The following is a 20,525-nucleotide window of genomic DNA, read 5'->3' as shown; positions in this document are numbered from 1 at the left end:
ACCTGGGTAGAGGGGGCAGAGTTTTGAACAACAGTAAATACACAAACTATAGACTCTTACCCACACTTCAAACTTAAATACCTGTAACAAAAAAACAGTGTTTGCCACAACAGCAAATTAAGAGAGCAAATCAAGAAGTGAGAAATGCAGAATTGTTGTTGAAAGTGATCTCTACTCAAATTAGTGAACAGTTCAAGTTACAATTGAAAGAAAACAATGATAAGAAAGTGAACAATCAGAGCAACTAGAGGTAACGTTAGTGCAAAGTACTGGCAAACATTTGATTCAAAACTTAAAGAAAACAATAAGCAAATAGTTGGATAATTACACTTGTTTAATGCAGAAGAATAATGAAAGACTCAACAAAATTAGAAGTCAATTTGAAATCTACAGAGAGAAAATCTTGGATCTGAAAGCGTGCAATGAAACTGGATTCAATAATGAAAATGTCGGTACAGTAACAGTAACGACAAAGTAGCCTTGTTGTTGAAGGAGAAGGTTCAGTTTAGGAAATCAATGATGACCTTGCTACAAAGATAAAATTTCAGACTGTAAGACAGAGGTAAACAATACTAATTCTGACATTTTAACAAATGTGGACCTGCTACTAGCTCAAAATGGCAAAGTATTACGAAGATTTAAGAAAATAGTCTCAAAGAACATGCACTGAACCAAGAAACCAAGAGTGAGGAGCTTGCAGAGTTACAGTACTTACTAAAAGTATTTGTGATGAAAGTGAGGATAGTTTCAAGATTTTGACAAGATACTGTAACAACATATTAATGTATGACTTAATTCTTTTAGAGAATTCCTGTTTTGTCAGAAGATTGAGAAGGTTGTTGACTTTGGCATGAAGACTGTAAGTGACACTTATCTGGAATGTTACATGGAACTTTGCTGAGGGGAAATTATTCTCTGCATCAGTGGTGTAACTTTGCTAAAAATTGCATACCAGAGAGCTGCAATAAACTTACAGGAAGGAAGGTGACAGTTGTTGAAGTCAGTGTTGTAGAAAACAGCGATGAGGAGCAGGAACACTAACATTTCTGTCCCCAGAGGATCACAACTCAATTTGTGATTTGGGTATGGCAAAACCATGACCTAGAGCCAATGTAGTATTACTTTGGCGATTTTCATACTTGCATGCTGCACGTCTTGTTCTACTCATCTTTTCTTCCACTGTGAACCTCTCGTCTACCCATCAGTTAAGAATCGTTTTTGTTAGAATTAAAGTGTAATTCCACAGTACAAGAAAAAATTCATTTACTTTTGTATTTGCTTGATGAGAAATTTTCTGGTATTTTTGGAAAAAGGAATTTGTTTCTTATTATCTTCATTTGAAAAAAGATTTTTTATACACAGGTGTTATGTACAGATGACATGTCTGCTTTATTTAAAAAAATGATGTGATGTAGATGAAATATCAGGTATGCTGGTATATTTGTGCTGTTTTAAAGAAATGTGACTAGTTTTGCTGAAATATTGCATTTTTGTAAACAAAGGAATCTGTATTTGTTCTGAGTAATTTACTTAAAGAGTGAATATTTTGTAGTTTTGAAACTGGTTGAATACATATATATAAATAAAATACAGGAATTTTGGCACTGTTTTGGAAATTATTTTACATTTTTCATGAAAACTGGTTGTCTACTGAATTATTAGTTAAAAGATAGGATGTCAGCCTTATTGGTATTTTAGTGCAACATTGTGGGCGTAGCCAGCTGTAGGTATGACAACTGTGGAAACATCTCAGAAAACAATGAGAAATTCTGTTCAAAGTGGAGATCTTAGAGATATGTTTTTGCTAATTGTGTTAACTTTTTTTTTCTTAATCCCTGTGGCAGTTAGGAATAAATTTTCACTTCAGGAACAACTTGCTTGTCAGATCTCACCTGTAAAGAAATGTTGCAAACCTACATGTTGTACTGTACTTATGTGAGAATTCTGAAGTGGATTTGAAGTAATGGGTTGTGATGATGGTGAGAAGAATGGTGCAAGTAGGCCGATGATAGTTTACGGATTTCGTATGTTCAGAATCATAGTGTTTCATATTCAGTGTGTAAACTTCTTTATGTTTTGAGCAGAGTGTAAACTAATTTTGTGCTATCATTTAATGCAATGTGCAAATGCTAAGATGACTTGGTGATGTGTTAGCTGCGAGTCTGATGGTTCTGAAGCATGTGGAATTTCAGGCAAGCAGTGACGATATGTTACTGGGATAAAAAAGCTAAGATAGCCAGCTGTGTGAAATGTAGAATAAATTAACACTGTAGCTGTCTACAGGTAAGTACCACCCGATTGCTATTTTTCAAACATATGTTTGACATATACAGGTTGATTCTTATTAACGTTTAAAAAAAACCAAAGTGACACTGATGATGCTGAGACAAATAATTTAAGACACATAGGGTTGAATGTCAGGAAATGCCCCAAAAGTGAATGACAAATGCCACCACATGGTGGACCTCACCATACAAGCATTAGCTGACTCTACTGGTCTGTCACACCTAATCATCCCAACCCAAGTCAAGTATTCACCTCGGTGTGGCTCTGGGCCCAAGTGCACAAATTTAGCATGTGAGGCTTTGGGTTTGAGTCTTGCTTCTGGCAGGCATTATTTTTGTCATTGTGTTAAACAATTGTCCGCTTACATTGGGGTAAGATTTATTATTTTATTTACCGATGTCATGGTCTCTGCTGGTTTATTACAAAGTACAGTACAACAAAAACCTACTGTATTGTGTCACAAGTAAATGAGTATATGCTTCTGAATTGTGTTGTTACCAGTATGTAACACACACACACACACACACACACACACACACACACACACACACACACACACACTCCTGGAAATGGAAAAAAGAACACATTGACACCGGTGTGTCAGACCCACCATACTTGCTCCGGACACTGCGAGAGGGCTGTACAAGCAATGATCACACGCACGGCACAGCGGACACACCAGGAACCGCGGTGTTGGCCGTCGAATGGCACTAGCTGCGCAGCATTTGTGCACCGCCGCCGTCAGTGTCAGCCAGTTTGCCGTGGCATACGGAGCTCCATCGCAGTCTTAAACACTGGTAGCATGTCGCGACAGTGTGGACGTGAACCGTATGTGCAGTTGACGGACTTTGAGCGAGGGCGTATAGTGGGCATGTGGGAGGCCGGGTGGACGTACCGCCGAATTGCTCAACACGTGGGGCGTGAGGTCTCCACAGTACATCGATGTTGTCGCCAGTGGTCGGCGGAAGGTGCACGTGCCCGTCGACCTGGGACCAGACTGCAGCGACGCACGGATGCACGCCAAGACCGTAGGATCCTACGCAGTGCCGTAGGGGACCGCACCACCACTTCCCAGCAAATTAGGGACACTGTTGCTCCTGGGGTATCGGCGAGGGCCATTCGCAACCGTCTCCATGAAGCTGGGCTACGGTCCTGCACACCGTTAGGCCGTCTTCCGCTCACGCCCCAACATCGTGCAGCCCGCCTCCAGTGGTGTCGCGACAGGCGTGAATGGAGGGACGAATGGAGACGTGTCGTCTTCAGCGATGAGAGTCGCTTCTGCCTTGGTGCCAATGATGGTCGTATGCGTGTTTGGCACCGTGCAGGTGAGCGCCACAATCAGGACTGCATACGACCGAGGCACACAGGGCCAACACCCGGCATCATGGTGTGGGGAGCGATCTCCTACACTGGCCGTACACCACTGGTGATCGTCGAGGGGACACTGAATAGTGCACGGTACATCCAAACCGTCATCGAACCCATCGTTCTACCATTCCTAGACTGGCAAGGGAACTTGCTGTTCCAACAGGACAATGCACGTCCGCATGTATCCCGTGCCACCCAACGTGCTCTAGCAGGTGTAAGTCAACTACCCTGGCCAGCAAGATCTCCGGATCTGTCCCCCATTGAGCATGTTTGGGACTGGATGAAGCGTCGTCTCACGCGGTCTGCACGTCCAGCACGAACGCTGGTCCAACTGAGGCGCCAGGTGGAAATGGCATGGCAAGCCGTTCCACAGGACTACATCCAGCATCTCTACGATCGTCTCCATGGGAGAATAGCAGCCTGCATTGCTGCGAAAGGTGGATATACACTGTACTAGTGCCGACATTGTGCATGCTCTGTTGCCTGTGTCTATGTGCCTGTGGTTCTGTCAGTGTGATCATGTGATGTATCTGACGCCAGGAATGTGTCAATAAAGTTTCCCCTTCCTGGGACAATGAATTCACGGTGTTCTTATTTCAATTTCCAGGAGTGTATATAAAAATAAATAAATAAAAAAAGGAAAGAAATACAAAGTAAGAACAGCTTTCATTTGGTTACAACAAGGACAATAATTTTGCAGCTTTTACATTTACAACAGATAACATTAAAAAAAAAGAAAAGAAAAAGAAAAAGTGATCCTCAGCCAATAGGTATCACTGGATTAAGATATTGAGGGGCATGTGGTTAGCACACTGCACTCCCAGCCATTGACAATTTTTGTGACTGGAGCCACTACTACTCAATCAAGTAGAGCTGCTACTTCTCAATCGAGCATCTACTCAACTGACCTCACAAGGGCTGACTGCACCCTGCTTGTCAACAACACTCGGCAGTGACTCATCCAAGTGCTAGCCAAGTCTGACAGCTCTTAACTTTGGTGATCTGACAGGAACCAGAGTTACCAATGCGGCAAAGCCATTTAGCAACATTTACAAAAGGTGTTTGAAATTTGAACTGTTTGCTCAAATGCATGTATTATATCGCTCAACCATCCCTTTATGCCCAAGCCCATCCACTGTTCATGCGATGAGGTCGTCATCTTGTGACATCACATGTTCAACATTTCTCATCCATTTTGGGGTATTTCCTGACATTTGCGACCCCATTAAATCACGTCATTTACAGTGCTTCACTGGTTCCTACACATGAATAAGAATCACCCTGCATGTAATGTAAAATTGAGTACAACAGGGACTGGAGGGTCATCAAAACTAGAAAAGAGTTTTACTATTGTAATTTAAATTAACAAGGCACACCTTTTTAAACATGGGTGTTGGATATCATAGTTGTGAAACATAGTTTTGAAATTACTACAAGATTAACTGTGAGTGTTCACTTACTTTCCTGTCAATAGGTTGTAAGAAATTGTCATTGTTATGTTCTACTTTGCATTGTTTTTTGCTTTGCAGAGCAAAGTTCTTCTGGGAGTTGTATATAGTTTATTTATCGTAAAAGTTTTCCCTACATTCCTGCTAGTTTTAAGATTTGTTACTTGCCTAAAATGATCTAGAATTGTAAAATTTGAATGATTATGTAACATGTTCTTTATTACTTATGTAGAGGTTCATTCTTAGGTCCTTCAAATAACTGTCTAAGTGTAAAAATTTTGTCAGGTCCTATACTATGTTCCAGTTCTGGATATGATGTGTATGATTATTTAGGCTGCTTGTGAAACTGAAGTTTAAAGACTTGATTAGAAGGTAGGAAGGAAGTGGGAATAGATCTTCATTCTTCATGTCTACAAATGTATTTCTTATTTTTCAACACAGTCACCCTGGTAATGAACACATTTCTCTCAACAAGAGACCAGTTTGTAGATATCATCACTATAGAATGTCTGACTTGTTCAAAGAACCACAGTCTCACCTCTACTTGTATTACTTCACTATCAAAATGAGGTCCTTGAAGGTGTTCATTAAGTTTTGGAAACAGATGTAAATCGGGTGGGGCCAAATCAGAACTGTATGTAGGATGATCAACAACAGGGAAATCAGACTGTGGCAAACATCGCAGCGCTCATGTGTGGTCTGGCATTGTCATGCTGAAGTAGAGGGTGCTCCATTTGTGTACAAACTCTTTCAGTTTTGTAAGATCTCTCACAACAGTACAATTGCATTACACACTGCCATGTTACATGCTACAAACTGGATCCCTCAACTGGCAGAGGGTTGTAACTTGTGTCAGCAAAGCAGGAAAGTTAACCAAGTAATATGCATGACAGTAATACCTCAACCAATCTTGAGAACAGAATAAAAATTTCTGAGGCATTACCTTTCAGCACGATCTCGTACTTGAGATAATGCAGAACTCTGTTAATAATTCCTAAGTTTTCACTTTTCAACTATGTTCATAAATGTACTTCTTAAGTGATTTAGTATTTCGGTATTATTCAAGTATTTTCAAAGGTGCATGACCAGTAGCTAACTTAGCAATTTTTGTTTATTGCAGATAATTTAGTGTACCTTCTTCCAAGAATGTCTGATTAATATTGAAGTTTATCATTTTTTGCTAATTATGATAAGTGGAGAATGTAATGTTATTTCTTCTTAATGAACTAACTTACTTACTAGACGTTATGTCACTTTCATTAACATTTTCTTTCAGGTACTAGATGGGTCACTCAATGTACAAAAAAGTTTTCTTATTTTACCATTTTCAAATAATTAGTTCTTGCATCATTTTACTAAATGTATATTAATATATGGTTGTCTTATTCTGTTCCTGATTTACAACATTCACAAGAAACAACCTGCTCACTTATTATTTTGCCGTGTTTCTTCACTGGTATGTCACTCTAATGTTATTGATTTCCATTTAAAGAGCTTTGTTAAAAAAATTTATTAATTTGATTCCTCTAACGTTCTGTCTCAAATAAACTGTAATGTGGAAATGGAATTAAAATCTCCCTGAATTAAAAATGAAATAATTATTCTTACCATGAATTCCTATTTGGCTCCTTCATTTTCAGGATTTTTTATATACTTGCCATCAGTTCTGTGAGTTTTCTTGTAATATTCTATATAAATTTTCATGAAAAATTTTCACAATTGTGGAGAATTTATGTTCCATAGTGGCATAAAATGTTATACATATGGTGTATATGACATTCTGTGAGGAGGTAATCCACGGTTGACAGTCTCTTGTTCAAACTGAATCTACCAATATCAGTGTCTCAGATTTACACATTCGATACCATTTTTGCTCATATTTACAGGAATTTTAATTTCTGCTCAGGAGTCAGGTTCATTAACGAAATTTTCTGTTGCTACTGTTTCTTTATCCTATTTAAAGGTAACTAAGAAAATTTGGAATATTTTACAGAGAATAAGAGTAAAGACAGAGATTTATATGCATGAGTACATTTGTTTTTTAAACAGGTTATACTTTGGGATCTTCAGCAGCAGGTACACTGGGAAATATTTCTGTCAGTCATTTGGAAAACAAATTCTTTGAAGAACACAGTCATCTCTCAAAACGTGTCACATGGTGTATGACATCGAAAACAACCTTGTAATCCTTCATACAATGAAGAAGGAATACATTATGGACATATATGAACAATTAGAATTTTAGGCAGACCTACAAAAATACAAAGAAAAAATGCTCAATGAGCCGTGCACTCATAAAAGCATCAGTTTCTTGGACATCTGCCACCCCATTATTGACGAATTTCTTTGAAGTTAATCCACAAATCTGTTACTGTATCTAGAAGTTTGTAAACATGCTGTTTAAGCAGCACACTGTGTGTCCAAGCTATACTAATGATCTCTGCAGTTCTCTAAGGTTCAATCTTTGCACTCTAGAAGATGTAATTCTGCACTTGACTTGGATGCCCCACCCACTGTGATTATTTTATGCTTTTGCTAAATCAAGAAAGTTATTTTAGCCTTATTTGTAAAACAGGCAATTCAGAATTTTTGAAAATGTTGTGACATAAATCCTCTTAAGCTCAAAGAATACTTGTAATAAAATAAATTACAGTCTTTATAATCTTGACACACCCAAATTTCTCACAATATCACTGGGCATGTAACATTTTTAATCCCTCCAGCTTATACTTTTATCATTTGGACATTGTTTCTCTACAACATAAAGTAAATTTTATAGTCTATCTGTACTTATATTGGACATACATACACCTTGTTTTCTCATCTTCTATTATATGCAACAGTTATACATCTATCAAATTTACGGCAGCTTTCAGAACCCCTCAAAAATGGCCTAATACAAAGGCCAAGACTGATAGTAAACCCGATTAAAAAAAAGTTCTCCACAGCAATTGGAACAGTTTTTCATTAATTCAACAGACACTTGCAGAATTAACACATAAAAAAATTGATAAATGCTCAAGAGAAAGACCAAGAGTGTGTTAAGGTTAAGCACTGACCAGTGAGAGGAGACTTCGTATGAATTTCTTATGCCTGTGTAGGAGTGTGATTATCAGACAAGTTACTAAACGTGCTACTTTGGACCATATCATACTGTATGTAACTTGTCAGATGCCACATACTATGTTGAGGATAATGAACTTTCATTAAGAAGACAAAAGTGCAGAGATATCACCCATGTCCTCCATATGAAGCCCTTTTACAGCCCTAAGGTGCAGATCATTGATGGGAGCGTCTCACTGAAGCAAACTAGAGATCTGCTCAATAATCATGGAGCTTTAATGGGATGGGCTACCTCTGATGCTCACAACAGTGAAAAAGATGACGACAGGACCAGAATCCAAGGATTCACCAGTTTTGCCATATAGAGGACCACTAACAACTTCTACATCCAACATGCTGTAGTCGTCTCCATTAAGAACTTCTGCACGAGCGTATCACTGTTTTTACAGGAGAGGGAGCAATGCCATGAGCTCTAATGCATGCGGTACGGTGTAACAATTAGCATCACTGGCTAGTCTGATGTGAGTCACCAACTAAAACCTAGCCATCATCAACTGTTAATTGTACCTTCCATTGAGAGTTCAGTTCTTTTCTGGCTGTACATTAGTGTTCATAATAAACATGCTTTCACTTTTTAGTGCTGTATTTCATCAATGACCCTGCTTTTGGATTTGTACTCACATGTGGCTACAATGTGACAATAGCTTCAAAAAGTATTTACTAAGAAATATATCTTTGATGTTAACAAATTTATATTTTACAGAAAGTCTTTTATTGGTATCTGCAGTCTACACCTGGTGTCCTCCCCAATTCAGCCATAGTTATTATGATAGCCAAATATCAACAATGGCGACCATAATGGGAGCAGGGGGGGCATACCCTTAGATCCCACGGCAAGGAACAAAAATATACTGAGGTCAGATGTTTTTCTTTTGAGAACATTGTTTAAAATTTGGTATTATGCAGGTGTTTAACAGGGTCACAATTGGAACTTTTTTATGGTTACTTAAAAAGTTACCATTTGTGTTCCAAAATATTGAAAATACTCCCCTCTCCCCCCTACAAACTATTGTATGGGTGCCTTGAATGGCAGAACTAATTTATTACTACTATTGTCTCAATTCCTAATCTCATTCCCTCAGTTTTATCTAATTTCGGCTACATTCCATTACTTTGTTTTATTTTCTTAATGTACATCTTATAATCTCTTTTCAAGACCTTATCCATTCCATTCAACTGCTCCTTAGTCTGTCTCAAAATTTCTCCTTTATTTCCTTTCCTGCTTGTAATGTACAGACTGAGTAACATTAGGATAAGCTGCAACACTGTCTCACCTCTTTCTAAACTACTGCTTGGCTTTCGTGTCCTTTGACACTTGTATCTGCAGTCTGGTTTCTGTATCAGTTCTAAACAACTTTTTCACTTAACTGTATTTTATGCCTGCTTTCTTGGGAATTTAAAAGAGTTTACTCCACCCAGCAATGTCTAATGTCTTTTTCTAAATTTCCGTATGTTGTAAATGTAGGTTTGCCTTTCTTCACTCCATCTTCTAAGATAAGTTGTTGGATCAGTAATGCCTCATCTGTCCCTTCATTTCTCCTGAACCAAAATGATCTTCCTGAAGGTCAGGTTCTATTGTCTTTCAATTCCTCATTCAAGAATTTGTGTCAGTAATTTACAACAATGACTTATTAAGCAGTTTTGTAGCACCTGCCCACTTTGGGATTCGAATTATTACAGTATTCTTAAAGCCAGAGGATATGTTGCCTAATTTATATTTTGCACATTATGTGGATAATTTTGGCATGGTATTTTCTCCCAAGGATTTCAATAATTCTGAGGGAATGTCATCTACTTCAAGTGAATTGCCTGACTTACAGCCAACAGTGTTCTATCAGATTCTTCTCATAGTATTCCACCTCCAACTCATTTTCATCTATTTCTTCTTCTCTTTTTATGATATTGTTTTCAAGTTTGTACCCTTTTTATAGGTCTTCTATAAATTCCTTCCACCTTTTGGCATTCCCTTCTTTGTTTAGTATTAGTTTACCACCAGAGATCTTGATATTCATAAAGCTGTTTGTCTCTTCATCAAAGGTTACTTTAATTTTCCTAAAAATCTGTCTTTCCCATAGTCATATATGCTTGTACAACTTTGCATTCCTTCACAAATCATTCCTCCTCCTCCATTTTGCAGTTTCTAATGTCTCATTTTTGTAGGCATTTGCATTCCTTTATGCCTGCTTCATTTGTTGCATTTTCATATTTTCTCCTTTCGTCGATTACATTCAATATCTTGTGTACTGTCCAAGGATTTATACTGGGTCTTGTCCTTTTTGATCCTTTGCTGCCTTCACTATTTCATCTCTCAAAACTACCAATTTGTCTTCTACTGTGTTTCTTTCCACTGTTTCTCTCTGTTATACTCCTTTTCCTTGTTTCATTCAATCATTGTCTAATACTTACTTTGAAACACTCAAAATCTCCTTTTTCTTACAATTTATTCAGGTGTCATTTACTTAATTTTTTACTTTCCTGTGATTTCTTCACTTTTAATCTTCAGTTCATAACTTACAAATTATGGCAGAGTCCACATCCACTGCCGGAGAGAATTTCTGCTGGAGAGAATTTGTAATGTAAAATCCGATTTCTAAATTTATGTCTTATCATTTTACAGAATACGTCTGCCTGCTTAGCTGAGTGGTAACAAGCTTGCCTACCATGCTGCGGGCCTGGGTTGGAGATTTTCTCTGCCCGTGGAGAGGGCATTGTGTTGGCCTCATCATTTCATCACCACCGACATGCAAGTCGGCCAATGTGGTGTCACCTGAAATAAGACATGCACCCGACGGCCAAACTTCCCCACACGGGGCCTCCCAGCCACCAATGCCACACCATCATTTCGTTTCATAGAGCCTACTTGAAGTCTACTGAAGTCTCCAGAGCTTTTCCACATACACACCAACTTTTAGTGATGCTTATTTCGCGTGCCAGTATTTGTAGCTGTGAAGTTTTTTTCCGTCCTGCTTGGCATGGGTAGAAATTGTTTATTTTCACTTGCTCCGTGCGTACACTGCAACACACGGAACCAAACACTCATTCTTATAAGTCCACAATAGACTGAGTTCACTAAGTGTCTGGAGCACTAACAATTCCAGGATGTAGTACATTCAGCATAGCAATACACCAGTTCCATACCAGTAACCACTAGAGACTGGAAACAAACTATATCAACTTGTCTGTGTAGTGGCGCAATATGAAAAGCTACAAAGTATAGTAAGGAACGAGCTGTGCGCGAAGCCCAGGCCACAGTTTCAGTAGCATTCAGTTGCCACCAGGAACGGAACATGATGTGGCACAAATCCCAGCATAATGGCTCCCCTTACAACAGCGACCTGCAGCCATCGCTCGCAGCCCAGTACCTCTGACATGTCCATATCTGTGCTAGGTGGAAAAACCGAATTACTGCTGAATGCAAAACCCCTCCCCCCTTAAATAGTGCTTAGGGCCAGAAATGCCCCAACCAATGCTTGTGCCGACTGTGTCCAGCAAAAGGAGAGGGCAAAATTGGAATCCCTGCCAATGGCTCATGTAGCATGCCCTCCACCACCAGAATGGGAGGTGGGGTTGGCCTGTTGGGAAGCGACTGTCGCACGTGACAAGGATGACAGAGTCATCCTCCATCAGCACCTCGTCCTGTGAACATACAGAGTCCCGCAATCATTCAGAACAGTCAGCACAGGTGGTAGGGACAGTAGATATGCACGGCACAGTGGGAGGGAAGGGATCCACCCTCACTGGCTCCCATCACTTGTCAGTATCTACTTCCCTTCAATGCCTTGCAGTGGAACGCAGAGTGGAGGGAAAGGAGCACGTCCAGAGGCTGGTACAGTTTTTGTATGAAACCAGTGGTGCTGCCCATCGGTGCCTGAGGAGAGTTCAGGGGTGGCACATCATGTTGTGGGTGGAGTTGACTGTAGTGACAGACCAGCTGCTCCTGGCTGACTGCCACATCAAACATTGCCCCATTGCCAACCACAAAGCCCTGGGTCCACCCAGGATTTTGGCTAAATGTGCAGGCCCACACATGGCACTATAAAACGGCGAGGTGTGTGGCTGTGGACCTGCACCATCAATTGCCGGATGTCAAACAGGGTACATGAAAATGAAATGATCGTGTTGTATTGATGGCTGGGAGGTCCCGTTCGGGGAAGTTCGGCCGTCGGGTTGCAAGTCTTATTTCAGGTTACGCCACATTGGGCGACTTGCGCATCAGTGGTGGTGATGAAAGAATGATGAGGACAACGCAATACGCAGTCCACAAGCAGAGAAAATCCCCAATCCAGCTGGGAATTGAACACGGGCCCTCTGCATGGTAGGCAAACACTTTACCACTCAGCTAAGCAGGCAGACAGGCACCAGTGCAAAATTTCGGCCAAGCTACATTCATCGACAGGTGTAGACTGGTATGTGGCCAGAAAGCTAGTAAGTGCACCACTTGAGTTTGCTGTCAATAAGATTCCCTCCCCCCCCTCCCTCGATTTGAATGTCCTGACCAACCACTTGGGTTCTGAACTCGATATAGAGGTGGAAGTCAAGTGCTCGATACCAATCTGTCTACAAAAATCCCGAAACACCGCAGCCTTAAACTGTGGGCTGTTGTCGAAAACTATTGTAGCTGTGGGTCCCTTCTATAGCAAAGGTAGTAGATAAGGCCCAGAAAATGTTATAGACATCCACAATACATATGGGAAATTTGGAAGGAGGTCAACAACCTACAACCACACTGCTCCATGGAAAGGGCCAGTGAAATCTACATGTAAACCTAGGCATTGGTGATCAGGGTTGGGCCGTAAGTTAAATCACTACTGGAGCAAACTGGTTATGCGCACAGGTGTAGCAGTTGTGGATAGTACACTTTTGGCACATTCCCCAATGTGCAGTGAGGAGGAGTTGCAATATGCAGGGGCGGAGTGCAGGAGGGACAACGACCCAACATTCTGCACCATCTGTAGCTAACAAAATGACTTTTTCTGTAACAAAGGCTGTGCCTGAGAGAAAAATATGTGCACCACTCTGGAGCTGAGTTCAAGCTACACCTGCCGCACTGTGGAAACACCCCATAAGGGAGTAGGTCACAGCTTGTCTCTGCTGCAATATTGCCCACTGTAATAGGAAACTTGTCTAGAATGTGCCACTGGTTCGCGTCCAAGGCAAAACACAATGTTTCATGTCTCTCAAAATCGACATCAGGTCCACATGGCAAATGAGACAGGGCAACAGCATAAAAGTGCTGCATGACAGTTCTGTAATGGATGCCGTAAATGTAGTTGCTAAGAAACAACACCCACTGCTGAAACCGTTGCACAGTTTTGTCTGGAAGTTTTGAATGGGGACCAAACAATGACAGCAGGGCCTTGTAGTCCATAATCATATGACACTTGGTACCACGGAGGTGGACATGGAACTTCAAGACACCATAAATGGTGGCCACAGCCTCTTTTTCAATCTGTGAATAATTTCAGTGTACCGAGTTCAATGTCTTAGATGCAAACGTGATAAGTTGTCCCACGTCATCAACAAATTTATGTGAGAGGACAACACCAACACCACAATCTGATGCATCTGTGATAAGTATTAGCCGTTCACCCAGTTGTGATGTCCACAAACAAGGGACCAACCTAAGACACTTTTTAAGCTGCACAAATGCCCATTGATAAGCCTCTGACCATACAAACCGAGCACCCTTTTTATGTAAGTAGTCAAGTGGGGTGTGGGGGTGGGGGTGGGGGGGGGGGGGGGAGATGAGTGGCATTTGGAATATACTTGATGCAATAATGCACTCTGCCCAGAAAAGATAGCAGTTCTTTTAAGATTCTTAAGCACCATCAAATTAATAATGGTGGTCTAATGGTCTTGTGTGGGTGTAAGCTCATCTTTACTTACTATGTGGCCCAATTACCGGACTATGTTGGAAGAAACTACACTTGGCGAGACAACAACGTAGGTCACTGGATTGCAGTCACTCAAACAACAGTCATAAACTGTGCAAGTGCAGCTCCTGCATGTCCTCTGTTAACTAACAAATCATCCAAATAATTGACACAATTAGGGATGCCTTGAATCAGCTGTTCTATACACCTCTGAAAATTTGCAGCAGCACCAGTGACATCAAATGGCAATATTTTATATCTGTGCATGCTGAATGGTGTGTTAATCACTTGAAACTGTTTTGTGGGCTCATCGACAGGTAACTGGAAATATACATCAGTGAGATCAACTTTTGAAAAATACGGACCTCCAGCCAATTTAGCTAACAAATACTCTTGCCTATGGATTGGGCACAAATCAAAATTTGCGTAGGCATCAATGGTATACTTAAAATCACCACAGCTCCAAAGTGACTCATTAGGTTTTTGTACGATAACCACAGGTGTCACTCACTAGCTAGACAAGACTGGAGAGATAACGCCTAGATTCTGAAATATGTCTGGTTCTGCCTTAATTTGTTTGTGCATGGTGAATGGTATCAGAGAGGCTCTGCAGAACTTAGGCAGTGGTGAATGCTTCAAAGAGATAAGTGCTTGAAAATTCATAGCACAATCTACAGTAGGCATACACATTAAGTTCCAAAAATGGAATCGCATAGAAATTGCATTCGCCTGATCCTGAATTTGGTGAGAGAGAAATCTCATACTAATTCTGAATATAAATGAACAAGTTTTATTAAAAGGAGGTCTCTTCATTTGCTATCCAAAAAACTTTTTGCAAACTTAACCATTTAATTACTATGTAAGAGGATTTATTAAAAAGCAAGTCTCGTTTTGTGTGTGCTATTATTTATGAAAAGTATTCCACGTAAGCTCTGTGCTGTCCCCAGAGTGTAACCGCTGTACTTGGCATCATAACATGCAAAGTAATCGAAGGCGGCAAAGAATCTTCTGTGTGAACCTTCAGGTCAAGGAATATCAACAACCAGAAGATTATAATAATAACATATATATTGATGTACAGAAACTCTTCCCATTCCCCACCTCCACTCCCCACCCTGAAGTTCAAATGAGTTGTAACCCTGTGAAGGAAGAGACAGCCACACAATGCAAGCAATTTTCTCTCATATACATGTCATCTGTTTAAGAGTTTGTTACTGGTTGCTCCATATCATCCTTTCCATTGGCTGCATCCAATTTCACATGATGACACACAGCCAACATCTGTTCTTTTGAACACAAGTGCAGCACACCAATAGCCCTTAGTAAACTTTAGTCCTAATACATTTTAAAAATATTAAAATACCTGCACGGGACTGTTTGCTTGGAAGTAATGTGGCAATGTGTGATGGATCACGCTGTAGTGCTTCAAGGTCCACATCAGCTGGATAACTTTCTTGATAAAATTCAGAGCCCGCTTCCTCCCAGCCCTGCCCACGAGACACACGTTTTTTGCGTTCACCGCCTGACATCTCTACCTGAAAATAAAATTAAAACAGTTAAAGAAATGAATATTTTATTAGTCATTATTGGAATTTACATGAAATTAAGATATAAGGAAAACATACACTCTCATTAAATGAAATTTACAAGTGCCACAACAACGAAAGCGCAGTCTGTGACGTAGTTCATACCTATATTTGCACTGTCAATGAGCATTACAAACAACTTACAAATTCTTAGTAACACTTCCCATCATCCAGTCACATACTCAGTTTAATGTGTGAAATGCACTGTAATAGCCTGCTAACAACATGAAAAGCTTAGCACTCATACTTACAATGACAGGTATATAAACATACAGAGGTGGAGGGGAGGGGAGGGGAGGGGAGGGGAGGGGAGGGGAGGGGAGGGGAGGGAGAGAGAGATGCCAGAACCATAGAAATTTTTAAAATGGCCAATTGTTTCAAAAGAGATAATGCTACCGTACACACAAAGCAACTCACATCTACTCAGGATTCTTTGTCATTTGGCATATTTTTAGCTCTGGTAGAAAAATGCTAAGTTGCACCATGGCTCGGAGTCTATGTTAAACTGTAGGTTTCATTATAACTGGCTAGTAAATCAGTTCGGAGGTGTGAGGAAGGCAACAGCATACCACCTCCAATAGGATAACGCCCAGTAAAGCACTGTGATGTTCAGAACAATCTTTGTGTTGATGACAGCTTTACTTATCTTCAATAGTAATTCATTGCTGGTTTGTACACAAATATGTACAGTTTCCTGCTTCCCTGAAGTTTGAAATCAGAGGTACAGTGATTAAAAAAGCTTGTAACTACACATGAAAACTCCGCTTTATTCCAGGTTTTCCCTACAGAAACAGGGTGCTAAATCTTAGTCCTCTACGTTTAACATATTAATTCCTGTATTTACATGATGCTAATAGATGTAACATATCAACTCTCATTATGACTTTTAAGCTCTGTAAGCAAAAGAGAAGTTCCTCCAACATTCTGATGCATTACTGTCAGCTTACCCACATAAGTTTCTTTTGCACGTGGAACCTTGTTTAGCTTAACTTCATTCAAAACACCCTGTATGAATGAGGTATTTAGCATAAAAACAACCCACCTTCTACTTCCATAATCACAGGAATTTTACCATTGGTACCTGTGTCCCTAATCCCCACCCCATTCCCTCCTTATACAGGGTGTTACAAAAAGGTACGGTCAAACTTTCAGGAAACATTCCTCACACACAAATAAAGAAAAGATGTTATGTGGACATGTGTCCGGAAATGCTTAATTTCCGTGTTAGAGCTCATTTTAGTTTCGTCAGTATGTTCTTCCACCTACGCTCAATGGAGCACATTATCATGATTTCACACGAGATACTCTACCTGTGCTGCTAGAACACGTGCCTTTACGACACAACATGTGGTTCATGGAGCTCCTGCACATTTCAGTCGAAGTGTTCGTATGCTTCTCAACAAAAGATTCGGTAACCGATGGATTGGTAGAGGCGGACCAATTCCGTGGCCTCCACGCTCTCCTGACCTCAACCCTCTTGACTTTCATTTATGGGAGCACTTGAAAGCTCTTGTCTACGCAACCCCGGTACCAAATGTAGAGACTCTTCGTGGTCGTATTGAGGACGGCTGTGATACAATACGCCATTCTCCAGGGCTGCATCAGCGCATCAGGGATTCCATGCGACAGAGGGTGGATGCATGTATCCTCGCTAACGGAAGACATTTTGAACATTTCCTGTTACAATGTGTTTGAAGTCACGCTGGTACGTTCTGTTCCTGTGTGTTTCCATTCCATGATTAATGTGATTTTAAGAGAAGTAATAAAATGTGCTCTAACATGGAAAGTAAGCATTTCCGGACACATGTCCACATAACATATATTCTTTCTTTGTGTGTGAGGAATGTTTCCTGAAAGTTTGGCCATACCTTTTTGTAACACCCTGTATTTTCAGCTATCAATTCCACTAATGTACCTTTCCTCCCCTGTTTGACTGTAGGACATGTCTTGTGTAACCCACTATTAAAACAACAGCTACTGGCAAAGTCAATACCAATCCAGACAGCTCCTGGTTAACATGACTGATGGCTTTGTCCATCCAGGGTTGCAACTGCAGAACTTCAGTGAAATCTGTGGTGTTACATATAACTCTGGAAGAGTGTTGTGTTGCCCTATGTCTATCTAGCCGACAAATGATACTCTTCGTCTTTAAGTGATATAGTGATTCAGTAGCTGCGAGCATGAAACTGTATGTGTGTGTGTTTTCATGTAAAAATTGTATGAAAGGCTGTCACCCATTTTCAAGGTGTAGTGGCAATTACAATAACTCCACAAGATGAAGTACCTGCATGGGCATTTGTGTACTCTCAATGCAGCGTAATTCCAGGGCAAGCCCAGAGTAAACACCTGCAGTGTAATAATACTGGGAGAGACACATACATAAACAGAAGAAGCATAGTCAATTCTAATTCATGTAACAAACTGTCAAACTGATGTATATAGTCTTATGTGATGTTCCCTATGCGGTAAAGTTGTGTTTCGAAGAAGTTATTACACTTAATGAAATAATATACAGAGACTGTTACAAAAAAAAAACCTCTTCATGTTTATTCCCGACAGTTCCATACCTGTCAAAGATTTCAATTCCTGCATACCCAAGACTGCAGTTTGACAGATCTGCACCAACACAGCTGGAATACAGTTTTATTTCAGGCGCAGAAAGTCAAAAAACTCAAAAAATTTCTCTCTCTCACACACACACGTGTAAATAAGGGACATCACAAATAAAAAATTATTAGAAACACAGCTATTGAAACAGTGCTTGAATAAAGCAGTCAATCCTGTGAATGGATACCAGGAAATAGTCATTTCAACATGAGCAACAAAGCAACCAAAATTAGGGTTTTCTATTTGCTGGGCCCTACACCAATAATTGTGCTACATGTGCTAGTAGCTGATGAGGTGATTAATATATGCACACCAAAACTACTGTGTGCTAGAGGGCAATATCATCAGTGAAGGAATCCAGATACTAAGGACAGAGTCTTTTACAGAGGAGGATTAATAGCACTTCATTTTAGCTAACTGGATGGAAGGAGGTGCACCACTGGTAGGCTGTTGACTTCATTTGACTGAAGCTTTTTATCCCTTACATCCAGTTACTAACTTTCATTTTGCATGACCTAGTGCCTCTACAGAGAGATCACTACTGTTTGTGTAAAGCTCAGAGTCCCTCAGTATGACTCAAGACATCCACTATATCATTTTTGTGTACTGTCACCTGTATTATTACACAGAACAATGAAATCCTCCCCTAACATTTTTGAGTGGAGAAGTGAGTTCTAGAAAGGCCGGACATCTTTTTTTACTGGATTCATGTATTACCTGGCTTGAAGTATACTCAAAGACTCTTGACAAGCAATTAATTTCATAGTGTAAATGGACCTTAATCTACTTCAGTGTCCACGGAGTGTATGGGACTAAAGATGGTTGACGGTGAATTCATTCAGAGAGTGCTCCTTGACAACATGACCTGGGAAACAACACACAGCAGCTATAATTCATGTACATTACATTACAGTTGCAGTTAATATTTTAAAAAGTTATAAAATAATAATTTAAATAGTCCTATGTCATCTCAATTAAAACTTTTTAAGAATCTATCAGTATCTTAACAGGCAGAGGAGTCGTTGACATGACACTGGCCCCCACTCCCTTTTCCCTCTTTGTAACAGCTGAGGTTTGGTGTACAATAAGTTCCCCAAGGTTGTGCTTTGTACAGATTCCATGAGATTTATAAAAGCAAGCTCCACAGTTGGTAGGAACCATTAGCATGGTCTAGGTGCAGCATATTTCAGCACTCATTAATATCTGTTTAGATTTTGAATAAAAATAATCTGCAATGGTGGCTGAAGAATTTCAATACAATGAGTCATCCACATTCTGGCAATGCTCTTATCAAAGAGGACAAAGGTGCATATAGATATTCAGGATGAGGGTGAGAGTGGAGGAACTGTCATTCAATGGAACAGAAGACAAAGGTGATGGTTTTGAAGACATGAAGGCATTAAGGAGTCAAATATTAGGTGATGATGAATGGGGGGCACTCAGAAGGGTGGTCATCACCACTGTTTCAAGGTGTCAGCATGCCAATCTCGAGCATGTGCGTGTGTGTGTGTGTGTGTGTGTGTGTGTTGAAATCCTCTTAACAATTGTAAAAACTGCCTTCCTGTTACCCTTAATTATGACACTTAAAATTGATTAATAAAAATGATAAACTGCCCGAATGAGCTACAGATTCAGAGCATGCTGCCCCCTTTTCTGAACACCAGAAACAAGGTCTGAAGTTTCACACAATTTCAAAACCCATGTTGACAGTGGCTAGGATGGTGGGCAGATCTCCAGCCAAACTGGGGTGTTGCCCTTATGTCAATATATAAAACACACAGCTGAAAAATCTGAGACCGAAATTGGTAAACTACAAACTCGCGGAGTGGTGGACTTCCCACTGGACGCTGAGTGGTGGACTTCCCACTGGGGGAGGAAATAGGGTGTTATTGGACAGTGTCCTATTCACAGTCTGGTGAGCAGCACTTCTTTCCATCGGTGTGACTCATATGAAGTCCACCATGTCAGTATGATTGATTTGATTGACTGTAGTTTGTTGTTTACAAACTTCCAGCCATTCCATTTACCATGATTCTTCTGCCAGATAGTGAGATGACAGCACACTGAAGTACATCACCATCCTTACATGCTTTTTTGTCTGCTTTGTTGACTGTTTCACTTCCTGCGTTCGACGTGTCTTGGTATCTAGCGAAAGACCACTTCCTTACCCTGGTGTTGCATCTGCTGTAAGGTGTCATGCATGATCTGAATCATCTTCTCTTCTGGCTACATTT

General features: G+C 40.3%; 1 protein-coding gene across 3 annotated transcripts in view; it reads right to left on the bottom strand.

The window, feature by feature from the left end:
• Positions 1 to 20,525, bottom strand: part of LOC126479451 (transmembrane channel-like protein 7) — a 203,975-nt gene that overhangs the window by 24,566 nt on the left and 158,884 nt on the right. For 2 of the 3 annotated variants that reach the window (XM_050103787.1, XM_050103786.1), the window contains exon 2: positions 15,462 to 15,633. In XM_050103787.1, the coding sequence (XP_049959744.1) occupies positions 15,462 to 15,627 (166 nt within the window). In that variant the 5' untranslated portion in view covers positions 15,628 to 15,633. Of the gene's footprint in view, positions 1 to 15,461; positions 15,634 to 19,008; positions 19,157 to 20,525 lie in introns of all 3 variants that reach the window. The other variant, XM_050103788.1, reaches the window with a different exon arrangement.

Source organism: Schistocerca serialis, chromosome 1 (assembly GCF_023864345.2).
Source record: "Schistocerca serialis cubense isolate TAMUIC-IGC-003099 chromosome 1, iqSchSeri2.2, whole genome shotgun sequence".
Taxonomy (NCBI): Eukaryota; Metazoa; Arthropoda; class Insecta; order Orthoptera; family Acrididae; genus Schistocerca; species Schistocerca serialis.
This window is presented reverse-complemented; position numbering and strand designations above follow the sequence as displayed.